Below are 17,518 nucleotides of genomic sequence, written 5' to 3' on the forward strand. Positions count from 1 at the left end.
GACTCAACACCTGATACACAACTTGTTAAAACACTGAAAGGGCATGGCATATTCTTGTAAGAGTTTCGGGGGGGGGGGGCGGATTCCTTACAACCATCACCCTTTCAGCAGACAACCATACGCAGCCATGGGTTTCTGCTTCAAATTTATTTTCACTGCTCAGAACAGAAAGAAGAAATTAAGAACTAATGTACCATGCTATGATTTTTCTATTATTCGGCAAACTGACCTTGGCAAAGACTTGAACTCCAAACTCATAAAAATAGAACCTAAGCACAACTCCAGCAAACACAGCTTTCTAGTCCCACCACCCTGTCAATCACATCTTAAGAAGTCATGAAGAATGCTCAGTGGAAAGGTGAGAAGTGCAAAGTCTACTGGAAGCTACTGAATCAGAAAATGAACAACAATGCTGTGCTTTGATAAGATCCCAACAATTTCATCAGTTTGTCATTAGACTTGAACATGAACTGCAGCTGTCAAAAGGCTCTGGGAATCAGTACGTCTGCCATGCTTCAAAACTCATCATCACCTCGTATTTCTGCAACCTCACTCCTTGCTTCCCCTGCCTCGCTCTTTAAAGTGACATACAGCATTTGCAGGGATCATCAAGCTGTCAGAGGTAACCGCTGGGAATCATCTCATTTTCAATTCACCTGCTTGCTACCTTCTGCAGTCCATAGATAACCATTCAGCAAGGAAGGGATGGTCTAAAGTTGTTGCATCAGGAAAAAAAAACAGGAGGAAGAATACTAATTGGCCAATATCAGCTGGCACAGTCCCTTTACGTGCAAAGTACACTCCTGAAAATATAAGCCCTGAAAAGGATTAAAATTATCAAATGCAGTGAACTGCTTGTATGTCCTCAGCTGAGCAGCAGCCTGCTCAGACCCAGGGAGACAAATGCCGTATCACAGGTCTGAAGGCTGCTCCTTATGTTCTTCCTGTTTTGCACCACCTGCTTTTAACACAAGCAGGCCAAACCAAAGAAGATTTATTTCCAAGTGTTGTTTATAGCACCAAGGTTTCATAAGGAAATAAAATCAGTCAGATAATATCACAGTAATGATTTGAGGCTTTTTCCACACTACCTGAAGCTTCAGCTTGCATTGCGCACACCACGGAAAAGCAGCAACAATACATGCAACACACGCACCAAGACCATTAGTAAGCAGCTCTTCCACTGGCAGATGCCAACATTAGCCCTGACGTCCTCTCCTACGGCCCCAAAGCAAGCTCTCTGTTATAAACAGCATCCGTGGTTCCCATAACGATTTTGAAGCTCAAAACACTTCTAAAAGTCAAGTACTTTACAGCTACATGTCCAATTATAAACTCCTGTGAAAATTGCAGGTAGCCCCTCCTGTAAGCATAAAAGCAAATGTTAACAGTGATGCTTTCATGCAATGGATCCCTCTTTTTTCAGCTTCAAAGAGCCAACAGAAGAGACAGTCTCAGTCCCTCCATTTGACTGGATCCAAAAATGCAGCAGGACAGGTCAAAATATGCAACCTCCCATATCTGAGCAACACTAAACACACAATTTAACATGCAACCCACAGAAAATACAACAGCACATAGGTGACCTTGGTGCTCTGTGAGGAGGCTTTGTACACAGTGGTAGCTCCTCTCAGTCTAATTTTGTGGATGTCTTCCCCATACAATGTGTGTCTGGGTCACTAATCCAATATATCTGGTAACCTGGCACAGGTGCAAAGGATAATAGAATAGTTTGGGTTGGAAGGGACCTTTAAAGGTCACCTAATCCAACTCTTCTGCAACATGCAGAGACATCTTCAACTGGATCAGGTTGCTCAGAGCCCTGTCCAACCTGATCTTGAAAGTTTCCATGGCTTCTACCACCTCTCTGGACAACCTGTTCCAGTGTTTCAACACTCTCACTGTAAAAAATATCTTCCTTATGCCTCGTCTAAATCTACCCTCTTTTAGTTTAAAAACATTACCCCTTTATATTATCACAACAAGCTCTGCTAAAAAGCTTGTCCCCATGTTTCCTATAGGTTCCCTTTAAATACTGAAAGGTAGGACACCTCGCCATGGAGCCTTCTCTTCTCCAGTCTGAAGACAAGAACCTCACTCTCTCACCCTTTCATTATAAGAATGGTATTCCACCCCTTTGATCAATTTTCCGGTCCTCCTCTGGACCTGCTGCAACAGCTCCAGGGTTTTTTTGCGCTGAGGGCTACAGAGCTAGACACAATACTGAAGGCGAGGTCTCATCAGAGCAGAGTAGAGGAACAGAATCACCTCACTCGACCTGCTGGCCACACTTCTTTTGAGGCAGACCCAATAGAGCTGGTCTGGGCTGCAAGCGCACATTACCAGCTCATGTCCAGCTTTTCCTCCATCAGTACCCCTAAGTCCCTCCCTCCAAAGCTGCTCTCAGTCCCTGCCTCCCCATCCTCCAGCTTATGTTGATACCAGAGGCTGCCAGGACCTTGCACTTGGCCTTGTTGAACCTCATGAGGTTTACACAGGCCCACTTCTCAAGCTTGTTCGTTGCATCTCTCACATGTGTCAACCATACCACACAACTCGGTGTCATCTGCAAACTTGCTGAGGGTACGCTCAATCCCACTGTCTGTGTCATTGATTAAGATATTAAACAGCACTGGTCCCTGTATAGACCCCTGAGGGACAGCATTTGTCACCAATCTCCATTGGGTTATTGAGCACTACCCTCTGAATGCGACCATCCAACCAATTCCTCATCCATCACAGCCCATCCATCATATCTCTGCAATATAGAGGGAAGGATGTTGTGGGAAACCATGTCAAAGACCTTACAGAAGTCCAGATCCATTGCATTCATAAGCTCTTCCCTTGTCCACTGATGTAGTCATTCCATCATAGGCCACTAGGTTAGTCAGGCAAGCTATGTGAAGCCATGCTGGCTGTCTCAAATCACCTCCCTGTCCTCCACATGCTTTAGCATAGCTTTTAGAAGAATGCAGGTGTTGCCCCAAGAAGCAGCTAGTGACATTAGGAGGGCAGTGAGTAGCACTGGGAACTTGGGCTCCCTGACTATCTCTTCAGATGCTGATGACAGCAGTGCCTTTCACTCATCTATTGTCTCCCTAGGGATGTAGAACACAACTATGTTTTGCCATCAGAGACATGATGGATACGGGTGCTTGTACATGACCTCCTCTCTGTCACCGCGTTTCCTTTGCCACATGCCCAGGGACTCTGAAGAGAAGACAGACACCATTTTCATTGTCTCAGACCTTGGTTGTTTCACCCCCATCTTACATCCCTCACTGCCAGGACAGCAGCAATTTCAACCCCAGTAGGTTATGTCTTGCACCTCCATCTGGCTTCTTTTCTGCCTGGAGAAAGGCATGCAAGGAAAGTAAGGGTTCTCTAGCTTTGAAAGACATGTTTTTTCACCATGGTCATGCAGAAAGACTTTAAGTGAATGGAGCAAGAACAGGTAGCATGTTTTACAGTCTGCTGTGCTTTTCCCAGCCTCATTCAGTACTGAAGCCACCTTCACCTGATGGAAACAACTAAGGAAGTAAAACTGAGGGAACCAACATCCTCCAAAAATCAACAGGAGCATCCTTTGGACGCTGAAGACTGTGTAAGCATAACTGTTTATACCTGACTCAATCTAAAACTGAAATTTCTCCAGGGAAGCTGCAAGAATCTGTAGCTGAATGGAGAGTAGAATAAACAGGTAAATAAAAAGTAAATGTGTGAGAAGGCAGAGCACGTTGAAGCTGTCAGCAACTAACAGGGCTAATTCTGACTTCTTCTAAGGGTTAAAAAGGGAAAAAACACAGAGACAAGCTCCACATCAGCTCTCTTCACCATCTGGCAACCAGACATTGCCAGGGCCCCACTAATGCAGCAGGCACGTGTGGCCCAAGATGGCCAAGGTAAATCAAGCAGATGCTGGGATCCACCCCCAAACCTGCAGGCAGGCAGGAGCCAGGAGCGCTTGACAGCCAGGAAGCAGTTAAAATTAAAAAAAAAAAGAAAAGCAACAAGAACTAAACTAAATCAAACCAAACAAACCAAAAAACCAACCAGAGGGGAGTAGCAATCTCCCTCCTTCACAAGAGCTTCCTTGCCACAGGAGCTGATGGAGCTGCCCCAGTTCTGCTCTGGGAGGTGTGCCTTGCTGCCGCTCATTGCATCAGTGATGCTACACTATTGCATGCAAGGCTGCCTTGCTGTGACTGTAAGGGAGGGGACACCTATCTCCAGCAAACTGCATAACCACTGGCCTACATGGAACAAGGCTCTCGCACCTGGCAGCAGCATTGCTTCAGCTTTTTCAGGCATGGTCATAGCAACTGACCAGACAGGCAATGGAAAGAGCCATGAAAACCAAAGCTGCACGTTCAAGTCATACAAAACAAATATATTCACAAACCTTACAGTTCTATTTTCCCCTATGCCCTCCCCATAAGGGGAGCCACTTTTCTACCGAGTGGCAAAAAGGAGAAAACAAAGGGGAATGATGCACATACCTGACCATAGTCTGTCCTGAAAACGATGACTCCTTCTGCACAGGAATGAACAGTACTGGGATAATGCTGATTATTTTCTCGAAGCCAGATCCGAGACCCCTACAATAAACAAAACAGTTACAGATGGCATAACTGAAAAAAGAATTTTATGCAATATTTTTCTCTGAAAACATTTATCAAGTAAAGGAAAGAAATCAAGGTCTAAATCCAAATAAGCAAGTCAAAGAAATAATATAATCTCTCAGTATTTGTTAGTTTCTGCTAAAACAGTAACAACAGGAGAACTACATTAAAGTGCTGGTTTGTTTTGTTGGTTTGTTTTTTAATAGAAGTTCCTAAGTGCTGGCAAGAGCAGCTGGAGCTAGTTCTCCAAGTCATGTGCCTCATGTTAGCACATGTAAAATTACAAAGCAGAGTTTAAAAGATCAGGCTCAAAGCTGTCTGGCTCCCTACCTGCTTATTTTCAACCTCTATTAGGCACTCACAGCACTTCCCACCTATCATCTTTCACCTTTTTTTTCTAAACCATTCTGCCCTTTATCTGGTTCTCATCTCTCGGCTGCACAACAATGCAGAGGATTTTAAAAAAAAAATACTAGCAAGTAAAGTTAAAAAGAAATTACATTTGCTTTTTTAGATGTGTGAAGGTAATGGAGATACACTATCAGTGAGACACCAAAGTTAGTTTACTGAGACAGGGTAGGCAAAGACTAGTTTAATTTTCACCTGGTTGGTAGAGCCAGCATCAAGAAAACAGAAATATCCAGCACTGAGAACAAGGAATGTGGGAGGAGGAAACACAGCTGATGCTGCAGCTGCAGCAAAAGCCATCTCATTAACAATACCCACTCAAGCTGCTCCAGCACAGGAGAAGGCTTCAGCTGGCATGAAAACACCGAGCAGCAGCACCCCACAGTCTGACCTCCAAACCAAACTATATTCCTGTCCTGTACAAACAAACAGCAGGCTCCGTATCAGGAAGACGATATTTTATTGGTATTTAGTGAAGATTTTTTTTCTCACCAGAACATTCAAATTCTAAAGAAAAAATAAAGGGGTGGTAGAAAAGGGTTGGGATAACCCTGATAATCAGAAGGTTGTATCTGTGTGTGTACAAACATTGAAAAAAAAAAATCACATAATTAATTTTGCATGCTAGCATCCAAAGGTTGTCCTTGCCTGAATTTCTACACAAGGAAACCTGACTTAGAAACTTGTTAAAGTTGGTGGGGTGCAGGGTCCTGATAAACAATAAATACATATTTTTATTTCTGTTACATATTTAAGGTGAGTGGCCCATGAGTCTAGAAGGCATTGAGGGCACCCTTAGCAAGTTTGCAGATGACACTAACCTGGGTGGAAGTGTCGATCTGCTGGAGGGTAGAGAGGCTCTGCAAAGGGATCTGAACAGGCTGCACCGCTGGGCTGAGTCCAGTGGCATGAGGTTTAACAAGGCCAAATGCCGGGTCCTGCACTTGGGGCACAACAACCCTCTGCAGTGCTACAGACTAGGAGAAGTCTGTCTAGAAAGCTGCCTGGAGGAGAGGGACCTGGGGGTGTTGGTTGACAACCGACTGAACATGAGCCAGCAGTGTGCCCAGGTGGCCAAGAAGGCCAATGGCATCTTGGTTTGTATCAGAAACGGTGTGACCAGCAGGTCCAGGGAGGTTATTCTCCCTCTGTACTCGGCACTGGTGAGACCGCTGCTCGAATACTGTGTTCAGTTCTGGGCCCCTCACCACAAGAAGGATGTTGAGGCTCTGGAGCGAGTCCAGAGAAGAGCAACAAAAGCTGGTGAAGGGGCTGGAGAACAGGCCTTATGAGGAACGGCTGAGAGAGCTGGGGTTGTTTAGCCTGGAGAAGAGGAGGCTGAGGGGAGACCTCATTGCTCTCTACAACTACCTGAAAGGAGGTTGTATAGAGGAGGGAGCTGGCCTCTTCTTCCAAGTGACAGGGGACAGGACAAGAGGGAATGGCCTCAAGCTCCGCCAGGGGAGATTTAGGCTGGACATTAGGAAAAAAATTTTCACAGAAAGGGTCATTGGGCACTGGAACAGGCTGCCCAGGGAGGTGGTTGAGTCACCTTCCCTGGAGGTGTTTAAGGCAGGGGTGGACGAGGTGCTAAGGGGCATGGTTTAGTGTTTGATAAGAATTGTTGGACTCGAAGATCCGGTGGGACTCTTCCAACCTGGTTATTCTATGATTCTATGATTCAGCCACATTACAGCTTGCATACAGTTTAGATACTGCTGCATAAATGTTATTCTTGTTTCTATGATGGGAGAACAGCAGCACTAAGACATTAAATATTGTTCACAGAGACTGTAAAAACTCTTTCTGCTTGTTTCTCCGAACAGAAAGAGCCCCGCTTCACACAGAGTGCCATGTAAGAGCATCTCTCATTTCTTTTCCCCCTCCATCTTTTGACAAACTGCTTCCCATTTTAAATGTTGAAAATGCCTGCAGAGCTGTTTGCCCTGTAACCTCCAAGACCTCAAGCCAGGTGGTTTCCAGGTATACAGCACAACTGAGGCAGTTCAAACACATGGTATGTCAATTCAAAAGCACAGGGCGAGGGCAGAGGGAAGTGGACAGAGCTAGAACCTGAGGTGGGCAGGAGGGTATGGACTCATCAGTAGTGGTAAAAGTAATACAAGTTGAGCATTTAATTCAGAATCCATTGACAGCGGTGGGAAAACTTCCACCTGCTCCCTTGGGTCTGCAACAGACTTTGGCTGTTAGAAAACTCAGGGCACCATTCTGTTTTTAATCTTCTCCAGCAGCATGGATACCCTTGTGCTGACAGGTCCGAGGCCATGAACACTCTGCACTTTCCAGATGGAGGAAGGCTGACAATGCTCTTGGCATTGCTTTTGGACTTCCTCTGGTACTTCCCCACCAGAGCCAGCAAATAGAAATATCCTATGTCCCTTAAGCACAGGCGCAGGAGTGATGACAACTTTGAAGGCGGCATCCTCAGTATTACGAATATCTACCACAACTGCTGGGGCAGGAGACAAAGGGCTCTTTCACATTAATGCAATTGTTGCCTTCAGCTCACCATCCCCAAGAGTGAAAATCCGAGGCTTGTAGCTGCCCACTGACCCTAGTGGGGCGGTGCAATGCAGTTCCCAGCTGCAGCTGCCGCTCACCCCACTGAGCCCACTACGGTGTGGGTCTAAAGCCTGTGAGGCATGAGTAAGCAGCGCTGCATAAGAGAAATCGCATCCCCATGCTATACCATGCAACGCGCTCAGAGCAAGGTGAGCAGAGTCTTTGACTCTTTCATGCCTTCATCCACCTCACTTCACCTGTGCATCAGAGAAGGCTGAGGCTGGAAGAGACCTCTTGGAGAGCATCTGGTCCAGCCCTCCTGCTCAAGCAGGGTCACCTAAGGCAGGCTGTCCAGGATTGCATCCAGATGGCTGTTGAGTATCCTCAGGCATGAGAGACCACACGACCTTTCTGGGCAACCAGTGCCGGTGCTTGGGCACCCTCACAGTAAAAACGTGTTTCCTGATGTTCAGTGGGAACCTCTTGCATTTCATTCTGCACCTATTGTCCCGGTCCTGTAGTAACTACTGGGCACCCTGAAGAAAGACTGGCTCCACACTCTTTGCACCTTCCCTCCATGTATTTGGCCCTGGTCCTCTCACAACCCAGAGAAATGCTTTTGCCAGCCTGCTGCTGGGCACTAAGTCTCTGTACCAGTCAGTCTCTGCCTCCTCCTCCTAGATGAATTCAGTCCATCTAAATGCACACATAAACAGAAATATATATATATATATTTGTAGTCAAGTTCTTCAAGCATTTCGGGACAATCAAACCCCTGATGCTCCACTGGTTTATTATTTGCCAAAATCTATGAACTCGAGTAGATGAAGTTTACGCTATCAAGGGCAGTGAAAAGCTTGTAAACATTAAGCCACAACAAAATTTGCCAAAACCTCAGCATTCAAAATAGCTTCTCACAAGAAGGAGAATGTTTTCCATCTTGGAATTAAATAATTAACCCTGACTTTCTTTTCTGGCTACCAAGGGGAGAAAAAGGGGCCTGCAGAGAAGAATTCACTTGGTTGAGCTAGTCCTAAAATAAGCTTTTTAAAGCAAGTAGGAAAGGGTTTGATTTAAACAAATGTACATTGTTAGGGGTCAATAGCTGCTATTCAGGGGAGGCTGGAACAATGCAGTTCACAAAGCCTAAGGCATCTGAAATGCAAATACAAAGTGTTCCCTGGCAAGGTAGCTCAACAATAAGGCATCTGTCCATGGGCTGGGGGTACTGCAAAGCCTTCCCGTCCGGGGAGGGAAATAAACCAAAGAAGCCTTGGCAAGAGATCCCTTAGAGCCAGGCAAGGTTACAGCCGCCTCCAGTGCCCAGCCAGCTCTGCAACCAGGCTGCAATCCCTCTGCGATGCATTAGTGATACACAAGTGACAGTTTTGAGAACAAAATCCCAACTAGTAGTTAATTTAAGGACAAGACTTGTCATATAGGACCCACCTGAGGAAGGACTCTACTCAACGCACACGATGAGACCCGTTGTAGCGGAAGAAGCCTAGCAACTTGCCTACTCCAGAGCGCCCTGACAAGCCATCTAACACGTTGCTGTTAAGCAATTAGGGTGAAAGGAAAGCCACAGTACATTTACTAAAGTACGATGTTTTTCTTTTCTGTGAAACAATGTTGTAAAAATACTTGGAATAGCATTTGCAGAAGGGCCATATGCCATCATTTCCATAGCAAATAAATTTCTTCTGACTGCAAAAGGAAAACGGTTTGCAAATCTCACAGCTGCAAGACCACCTGGAGAAGTCCCTGGTCCTTCTACCTCGCAGATTTTACAGCTGAAAATGCAAACACCGTGTCTTATCTTCGTCTGTATTCTGTTCTTTGAGATGGTAAAAGTCTGTCCCTTTTTACTTTCTTTTGGGCACTGGAAATCACAAAATTATCTAAGAACTATGTCAACTAAATAAAATGGTGGAGCATTCATTGCAAAACTGTAATTAACAAGCTATGTTTTGTATGCATACAGGTTGTATGCTCAAGAAAATAACTTCCTGCACAATAACCATAGGGTTTTTTAATATATTGTATATATCTTAATTTATTAAAAATTAGATATTGTATAATAGCTGTGTTCTCATCCAAGTGAAAATGCTGCTCATTCATGTTATAATGTAAAATCCAGTGAACTCCTCAATGTGGTTGATTCACAGCAGCAAAACTGCTTTAAATTAAGGGCGATGAATTTAGGTTATGCAGCATCTGCATTCAAAAAACATTTCACTACTAGGGCTTGGCAAAGCAAAAGGAACAATAGTCATTATGTATTTAGAGAACCTTTTGTTCATGCCCTACAGTAGCTTGGCTCCAAACACTAAGTTTGAGAGACAGGAAGAGATGTTATTAACTAGGTCAAGCCGGACATAGCTTTTTAATGGAAAAGGTAACCAAAACCACATTTATCTTTGTTCCTCCTCTTCACTACTTCACACATTGATCACAAGGAGGGACACAGCAAGAAAGAAGCTATCCAGACAAAACACAACTTTGCTAATTTCATACTCATGAACAGTTTTGCTTCTGAAAACTCATTCCTCATTGTTCACTTAGGACTACTGAAAATACTTCAGTTTAGGTACCTAAAAAATTTAACATGCCAAGTGTGTACTTGGCCAGACTACCCAGGCAAACTCATGAAGTTCACTGGAAGCTGGATGTCCCTCATCAACTTCAATCCAAAAATGAAGCATTCAGCCTCTTAAGCACAAAACTGGAGCTGTTCTTCCATACCTATGTCCAGGGAAATTAACAGGTAGTAACATCCATTTATCTGATGTATGACTCTAATTCAGAGTACTGATCTGGACTCTCTCCCCTTCGCAGTGCCCAGCTTCCCTGCAATCATCAACAAAAGGCTTCCACAACAGCTGGACATTAGTGTTTGCTTGAAATATGAAAACTACTGTAAAGGTCTGGATAGGCTACCACCACACAACCCATCAAGGGGAAATCAATTACTATTCCAGAAATTACTCCAAGATAGTGCTGCTAACAAGCTCTGTTTCTCTCCAGCCAGCTTGCCTCCCCTCTGCCAACAGTCAGAAAACCAGCAGCTTTCATCCAGGAGTGGTGGGGTAGTGAGGAACAGATGGAGTTACACAGAAGGACTAGCAGAACCCTAAGTCTCTCCAGATAATGAGAGAAAGCACAACTTTGGAAGGTATTTGAGCATGTAATCTAAATTTCAGTATCTTAAACTCAACTTCATGAATTGACTACATACTTAAATCTAGGCACATACTTAATCCAGCTGATTGGGGTAAAACTGATTTTCAAAACACTTAACAGCACCAATCACAATTTCCTTAGAGAGCACAGGAGTAAACTACTGACACCCTTCTCTCAACAAATTTAGTTCTGCCTCCTGAACAATACAATTTTGCTTTACTGTTTGAAAGCAGAACAAAGCCATGAAGATGTTTCCTTGGGACATAAGGTCAGTTTAGGAGAGGTAGTTTCCTGCAGAACAAAATCTACTTGAAAACACGTTTCTGTTGCCTGTCCATCCCCCACACCAGATCAAAGCTCCAGCTCTCCTGCTCCTGAGGTCTGTGCAACAGCTGCTGATTAACCTTGTAAAGGCTCAATCTCCTTCTGTTTCAGTAACTGGAGATAGCACAGCACTGATAATACCATCTCAGTTTAAAAAACAGAAACTGAATTAAAACATATCATTACTATTACTAACTTGAGGGGGAAACAGAGTAAATTTGTACCTTCTCAGCCCTTTGAAAGCACCAGTACTTCTTACAAGACCACCACTTCATACAATATGGCTAGGTTTTATAACTAAAAAAAACCTGAAAACATCTTATCTTCCAGTTATTCCCAACACAAACAGCACATAGAGATTCACCTCTATGTATGCAGGTGGATGAGCACGCTCCTCACCACCTTCTGCTGTGAACATGAAGACACATTGCTAGCAGACCTTGCTCAAAAGCCAACAAGCAATTGCACCTCTCTGCTAGAGATCAGAAGATGCAGTTGCCAGCTCCTGAGGGTGATGAGGGTTTCATACCGCTAGGAAACAACAGCTTTATCATACTCTGAAAAGCAAATCTAGTAATGAGATGCCAGTATTGCTACACTCTGAATTTATGGCTTTCATGAGAAAGATTCAAGAATTACCTTTACATTTTTTACAAGTTTTGTCAAATATCTTTCTTGCTTTCAAGACTGCCGAATCTACACCATGGTAATAAAGGAATTCAGAAAGCCTATTATCAATTGCAGTCGAGTTTGACAGGCTGCTACAGGACAACAGCTCTTGCTTGTGCCTAAAAGTTTAGGTAAAGAAATACCAGTTTCTGGGCAGTCAAGTCAATGGCATTTCTCATTTATTCCGTAATTAAAACATCAGTGCTTGAAGTACTACTTGGTAACTGACAGTGAATAAAACTGCAAAAATAAGACATTGGGGAAGAAGGAAAAGTATACAGCAATTTTCCTCTATTTACCAGATCCACAGTTTCAGGTGCCGCTGTACAACATCATCAGTGGGCATCACAGCATGTGACATCACTATGGAGCTTCCCCTCAGCTCCCAGCTTGGGGGTAGTGGAGGGGAAAGAGAAATTTTAATCTGTTAAAACTCAGTAAGGAAGATAAGTAATTCAAAAAGACAACATGTGGATAAGGAGAAGGAAGAGGTAGCAGTTCTAGTAACAGCGGAGAAATGTAGGTAACACAGGGGAAAAGAGCTTGAGGCCACTGTGCATCTTTCCATTGCCATTTATGTTGGGGCAGGGGTTAGCAGCAGCCAGGCTAACAACAAGAGCTTCTGGTACATTCACAGTCACCTTAAAAGTAGCACATAATTCTCTCCCCTTTTTTAATTCCTAAAGAGGAATGTACAATATTCTCACAAAACCTTAAAACTTTCCCTAAGAACCAAACAACCCCCAACTCTGCCTTCACAAATTTCAAAAGAAGTTGCCGTTCTGTCTTGGATGATAGCACAGATTCGCTGAGCACTAATATTTTTCAAAACCTACAAATTTATTCATTAGCAAAAAAACCCCAAACCCCCTCACCAATAAACCCAAAACTTTGTGAAAATCATCTTAAAATCAACTGAATTCTCACCAATCTGTATACACACACACCCCCCAATTCTTCACACACGTGAGCTGAGGTTTATTAACCCCAGTGGATATTATAACAAAGACAGAACCAAGGAAGGACAGTGCACGTACAAGCAGCAGGAGAGGAGAGACTGTACTCTAAAAACTGTTCACCAAAGCCTACAGCAGTGCAGAAAGAGTAGTTATCACAGCATGACTGCACCAACAAGCCAATTAAAATCACTATTAGCTCCTGCTAAAAGATTCTTCTCCATATTGCCTAGAAAGTTGTTACACTGCTATGCAGCTCCATAACCAACTCGAGGACAAGAGGACAGCCTGCCAAAACAGCTGGAGCTCATCCACAATGTTTGGTTGTGCTTGGCAGTCCTCAATCCAAAACCTGCCAGCTTGGCAAGATTTTGCTCATGCCACATGACAAGCTTATAAATTCACATCAAGGTGGAGAAGGATTTCTAAATCTAGACGTGCAAAGTCATGCTAGCACCTTCTTCTCATCCCCTCCTTCAGTTGCTTTGTTGGGACTGGTGTCTTGAAGACCAATGAGGCAAAGCGATGGCAAGTATCTTCACCTTCTATACTACCCTCCTTAACTAGGACTCACCAACACAACTTTGCTCTTCTTAAGAAACTTCACCCTTAAAACATCCCAGCTACCAAATTTATCATCTGCCACAGGTTGCAGAGGTTCTCAAATGCTGTGTAAAACAGCGTTTTCTTCCATCTTCCTCTTGCCTCTCCTGCCTGAGCAGAATGCAAAGCAAAGGCCAGAGGAGCTGACTCCTGAGCACCAGCCACACGGTATGGGAGAGACTGACCACTCTGAAACAAGGTTTAGTTTAAGACGGAACTTGAAATATCTTTCTTATTCACTGCTTGCAAAGCACATGGAGAGCCTTGTTTGCAGAATGCGAACTCCTCCTCGCAAGTTCGATATTCAGTTTCATTTTAAAATGTTTTACTTAAGAAGTTGCTTCTAAATTTGAGTAGTTTAAAGCTAATTAAGTGAAAAAAACCCCAAAACAAAACGAAAAAAAAACCAACAAAAAACCCACTAACCATTCCTTTGACACATGGGTTCGCAAGAGAGGCATTTACCACTTATTTTCACAAGGCTCATCAGTGAAGAAACCATTCAGTTCTTAACACTGCTCCACAATATACCTGGACACTGACTTTTTCTGAAGCAAATCTAATACAAAACCACTATACAGTGCTTATTTTCTAAGAGATGCTAGTTGTGCTATACAAGCATGGATATGCTTTATCTAGAAGGACATTACTATACTGGCTCAGCCCAAGGTGAATTTGCAAAGCAGATTAAATTTCTGATCAAGATTTATTTTCTACCATTGACTGATTTTTGCCAGCCATCCAATTTTACTGTGGTAGTATTTATCAAAGACTTTTCATACCAAGAAGCATCATCGATAAAATGCCAGCATTGCACCTGAAAGCACACAGGAAGAAGTGAATTTAGCAAGGGAAGCGCTATTCCTGGTTTTCAGGAAGCTTGGTGGTGTCTTTTTCCTTTTTTTTTTTTTCGTTATTTTCTTTTCCCCTCTCATGCTAAACAAGCAGAGAATTCCAGGAAGACTTACCTTTAGGTAAGTGGGATTCTTATGTGAAAAAGATAATTCATATTAAGCACAGATTGTACAAAGTAACAAGCATACTTAAAAAAGCTCCCAAGAATAATACCAGTTTTCACTTTGCAAGTTACTTGCATCAAAGTACAAAAGGTTCCACTTTAGTTCTTACTTATTGTCAATTTTTATGCTTCTTTTATATATCTAACGATATTAAAGGGAGTTGGGTGGTTTTTGCTTACATCTCACTGCAACTCAAAAATATCAGTTTAGATGTGAATTGTTTCCCTGGATTAAGGTAGGGACGGGGAAGAAGGGTAACTATTTCCAGACTTAATTATTGTAGAAAACAGCTATAAGATTTGAGCCTACTTAAAACAAAATCAAACCAACCTGCCCAGCCTGCATTCTTTATAAGCATTTTTTCTTTCCAAGCTCCATATTTTCCTAAAAGTAAAATTCAGGATTTTTGAAAGAAACAATTCATGCTTTGGTGCCATAGAATCAGCAAAACTGTATTCCAAGGCGAAGAAAGCAAGTGTGAAAAGCAGGAAGAAAGAATAATAGACCAGTCAACCCACAGTTTTTTCATTTCTTTATTTCACTAATGGAAACGTTGAACATTGAAAACAGGAGATTTTTAAATATCAGGTCACAACTTCTTTTCCAAAGTTTTATTGATCCCATTGCATTGAACTTGCAAGACAGGATTCAGCAGGCTTTGTATCTCTCTGCAGCTTCACTTTCACAGGATGATCATTCCATGTCTCTGTTTCACCACAGGAACACAAGTACTTAAAGTTTGTAAATGCGCTGAATTATTTCTTTACATTGCTAGTTTACGCCTCAAGATTTCTTTTTTCATTTTTTCTCTTCTGGCAAGCTACATGGTGTTTGCCCTACAACTACCAGAACACCTCTGACCAATTACCATGTCCTGCAGATGTCAACAGGACCCTGCATATGGGTAAACTTCTGTAGGATAAGAACTTGCTATGGCTAATACATAATGGAATATAGAAACCAGGAGAAATACAGGACAGCTGGTAAATTAGGACATGCTGTTGGACATGTTCAGTAGCATTTCCAACAACCGTTTTACCCTTGCCCTTCTAAAGGCCAAGCCGGCCAGCGTAATCCCACGCTGGGGAACAAATCCCAGCTACACATTGACTTCAAGCAGTTGACAGGTTGGGGCTGCACTCAGCTTAGCACACAAAGCTTGGGTCCTCCATTCCCACGAGCCACAAGGATTCACCCAGCAGCTTTCCCCAGAACCACCCACTCCACTCTGTTCATATGCTCTGTTAGAAGTCAGGGGTCAACATCCTGAACCCAGGACAAGCACTGCTTCGCCACACCAGCTCCAACAGCTGAGATGTCTCTGCAGCCCAGCAACATAGCCCTTGCACACGTTGTCTCTCAGGGTGGGTGCAAGGCAGCGCACCACCACTCAAAGGCAGGAACAGGAGCCCAGAGAAGCTCGATGAAATACATGCCACATTGACACTCAGCTGGGAAAACATGGTTTTCTGGCCTGCAACAAGGGACTCCAGCAACTGGGCAGCAGCAGTGCTGAGGTTGACATTACCGATGTAGGATGGGAAATAACCTGTGGTGGTCCAGAACCAATACCACACATCACCCTTAAAAAGTAATTTAAAAAAAAAACCCAAACAGATAAATCCTCAAAATCCAGGAAGTTAGCAGCTTCCCTTAGGACAGCACAACCCTCCATGCCTGAAGCCCACCTGTGGCACCTGGCTTTTACAAGGAGATTTGGAAGATGGTCTTTCACTGGAGCAACACCTGAGCATCCTGAGAAATGGAGGGCAGCAAAGCACCCATCTATGCTCTCCTTCCTTACCTTTCATGCTTTGGGAGAGCACAGGAAAAGCAGATCCTACCATTGAAGTCCTAAGTTGCAAGGCAAGGCATTAGCAGCTTCCCACACTAATTTGTATGCTTCAAACCACAATAATCACTGAGGAACTTCAAATTGCCAGTGTGGCGATCACCTGATGAAAACACAACCAATTAAGCAAAAAGTAATGGCTTGCTTTATCACTAAAGGGCAGATCATTGGCTTATTCCCATGTTCCTTTGGCAGAAAGGCTGGCAGGCACAGCTCGTGGATGCAGGATATGCAGAGGTACACTGCTGTGCCCAGCAAGCATCCTCTGAGCTCTGCCTGGCTCCTCACGCAGCATGCACATGGCCAGCCTCACTGTGGGCACCTCAGTAACTCCCAGAGGAGGAAGGACACTTAGTCCAAACAATGGCCCCAAAGAGGAGAGAGATTTTGTAAATCAGAAAGACGTTTACACTTTTTACGGCACACGATATCTGATGCCTTTCGCCCTCTGAATTAATGTTGCTCACTGCCTTGCATACAACAACAAAATGCATGTCTTAAATACCAAAAGTGAGCAGGCAGTAGGATTTTAATTAAATCCTAGCAGCCTATTCAAGCACCTGTAACCCACTAAGTAACAAGGTATTATAGTTCTACACAGAAAGGGGTGCAAGAATATATGCTAGAGAGTTATGGCAGCTCCAAGGAATGGGACAGAAGTAAGCACCTAAAGAAAAGAGCAGTAAGTGTATACAGCATTTAATAGATGTTCTCTGTTTGTTGGGGGGGGGGGGTGGAGGGGCAGGCAATGCAGATGGACCAACAGAATATGAGGACGCGGAGCAAAAAGAGTCCAAGGGTGACCCTCAAGCTCCCTGGCAGACCCGTAGAGGCCCACAGGTTTACTTTATTCCACTTTGCATTTATCTTAGAATTAATTCGCATTCACAGCAGTTGAAAAAATGATACTAACAGGACCCTGTGAAATTACAGCACCTGCCTAAAACCCTGAAGAGGTGTCCTTTCTTCTGCTTTCCCAAGTCCTCTTTTTATTTGTCCTACCTATCCCTATCAATAGTCCAGGGTGCCTGGAAGGAATCACCCGCTGAGTCTTTGGCAGATGCTTCTCTTGGGTCTGGAGCAGCCAGAAGGACTGGCTGTCAGCTCTTCACATCTCCCCCTTCTCCAACAGCTACTAAGTCTTGGCCTAGTTCTCAGGTTAGAAACTCAGAAAGACTCCCATCCATTTTGACACCTAGCCATGAACTCAGATGTAAAATACATAGGACTGTTGTATTTCAATGTAAAGCTGAAAATTTCCCTTGGAAATATGAAAAGAATGTATCAAACTGTGGAAGATAAAAAACTATAACTTCAAATAATCTATTATTCAGTTCAAAATGCATTCACTTTTTAGAC

General features: G+C 43.6%; 1 protein-coding gene across 1 annotated transcript in view; it reads right to left on the reverse strand.

The window, feature by feature from the left end:
* The window catches only part of MYO10 (myosin X), a 165,503-nt gene that overhangs the window by 126,733 nt on the left and 21,252 nt on the right, over positions 1-17,518 (reverse strand). The window contains exon 2 of the mRNA XM_069853025.1: positions 4,500-4,598. Coding sequence (XP_069709126.1) covers positions 4,500-4,598 — 99 coding nt within the window. The remainder of the gene's footprint in view (positions 1-4,499; positions 4,599-17,518) is intronic.

The sequence above is a fragment of the Phaenicophaeus curvirostris genome, chromosome 3 (genome assembly GCF_032191515.1).
Source record: "Phaenicophaeus curvirostris isolate KB17595 chromosome 3, BPBGC_Pcur_1.0, whole genome shotgun sequence".
In the NCBI taxonomy this organism is placed as follows: domain Eukaryota; kingdom Metazoa; phylum Chordata; class Aves; order Cuculiformes; family Cuculidae; genus Phaenicophaeus; species Phaenicophaeus curvirostris.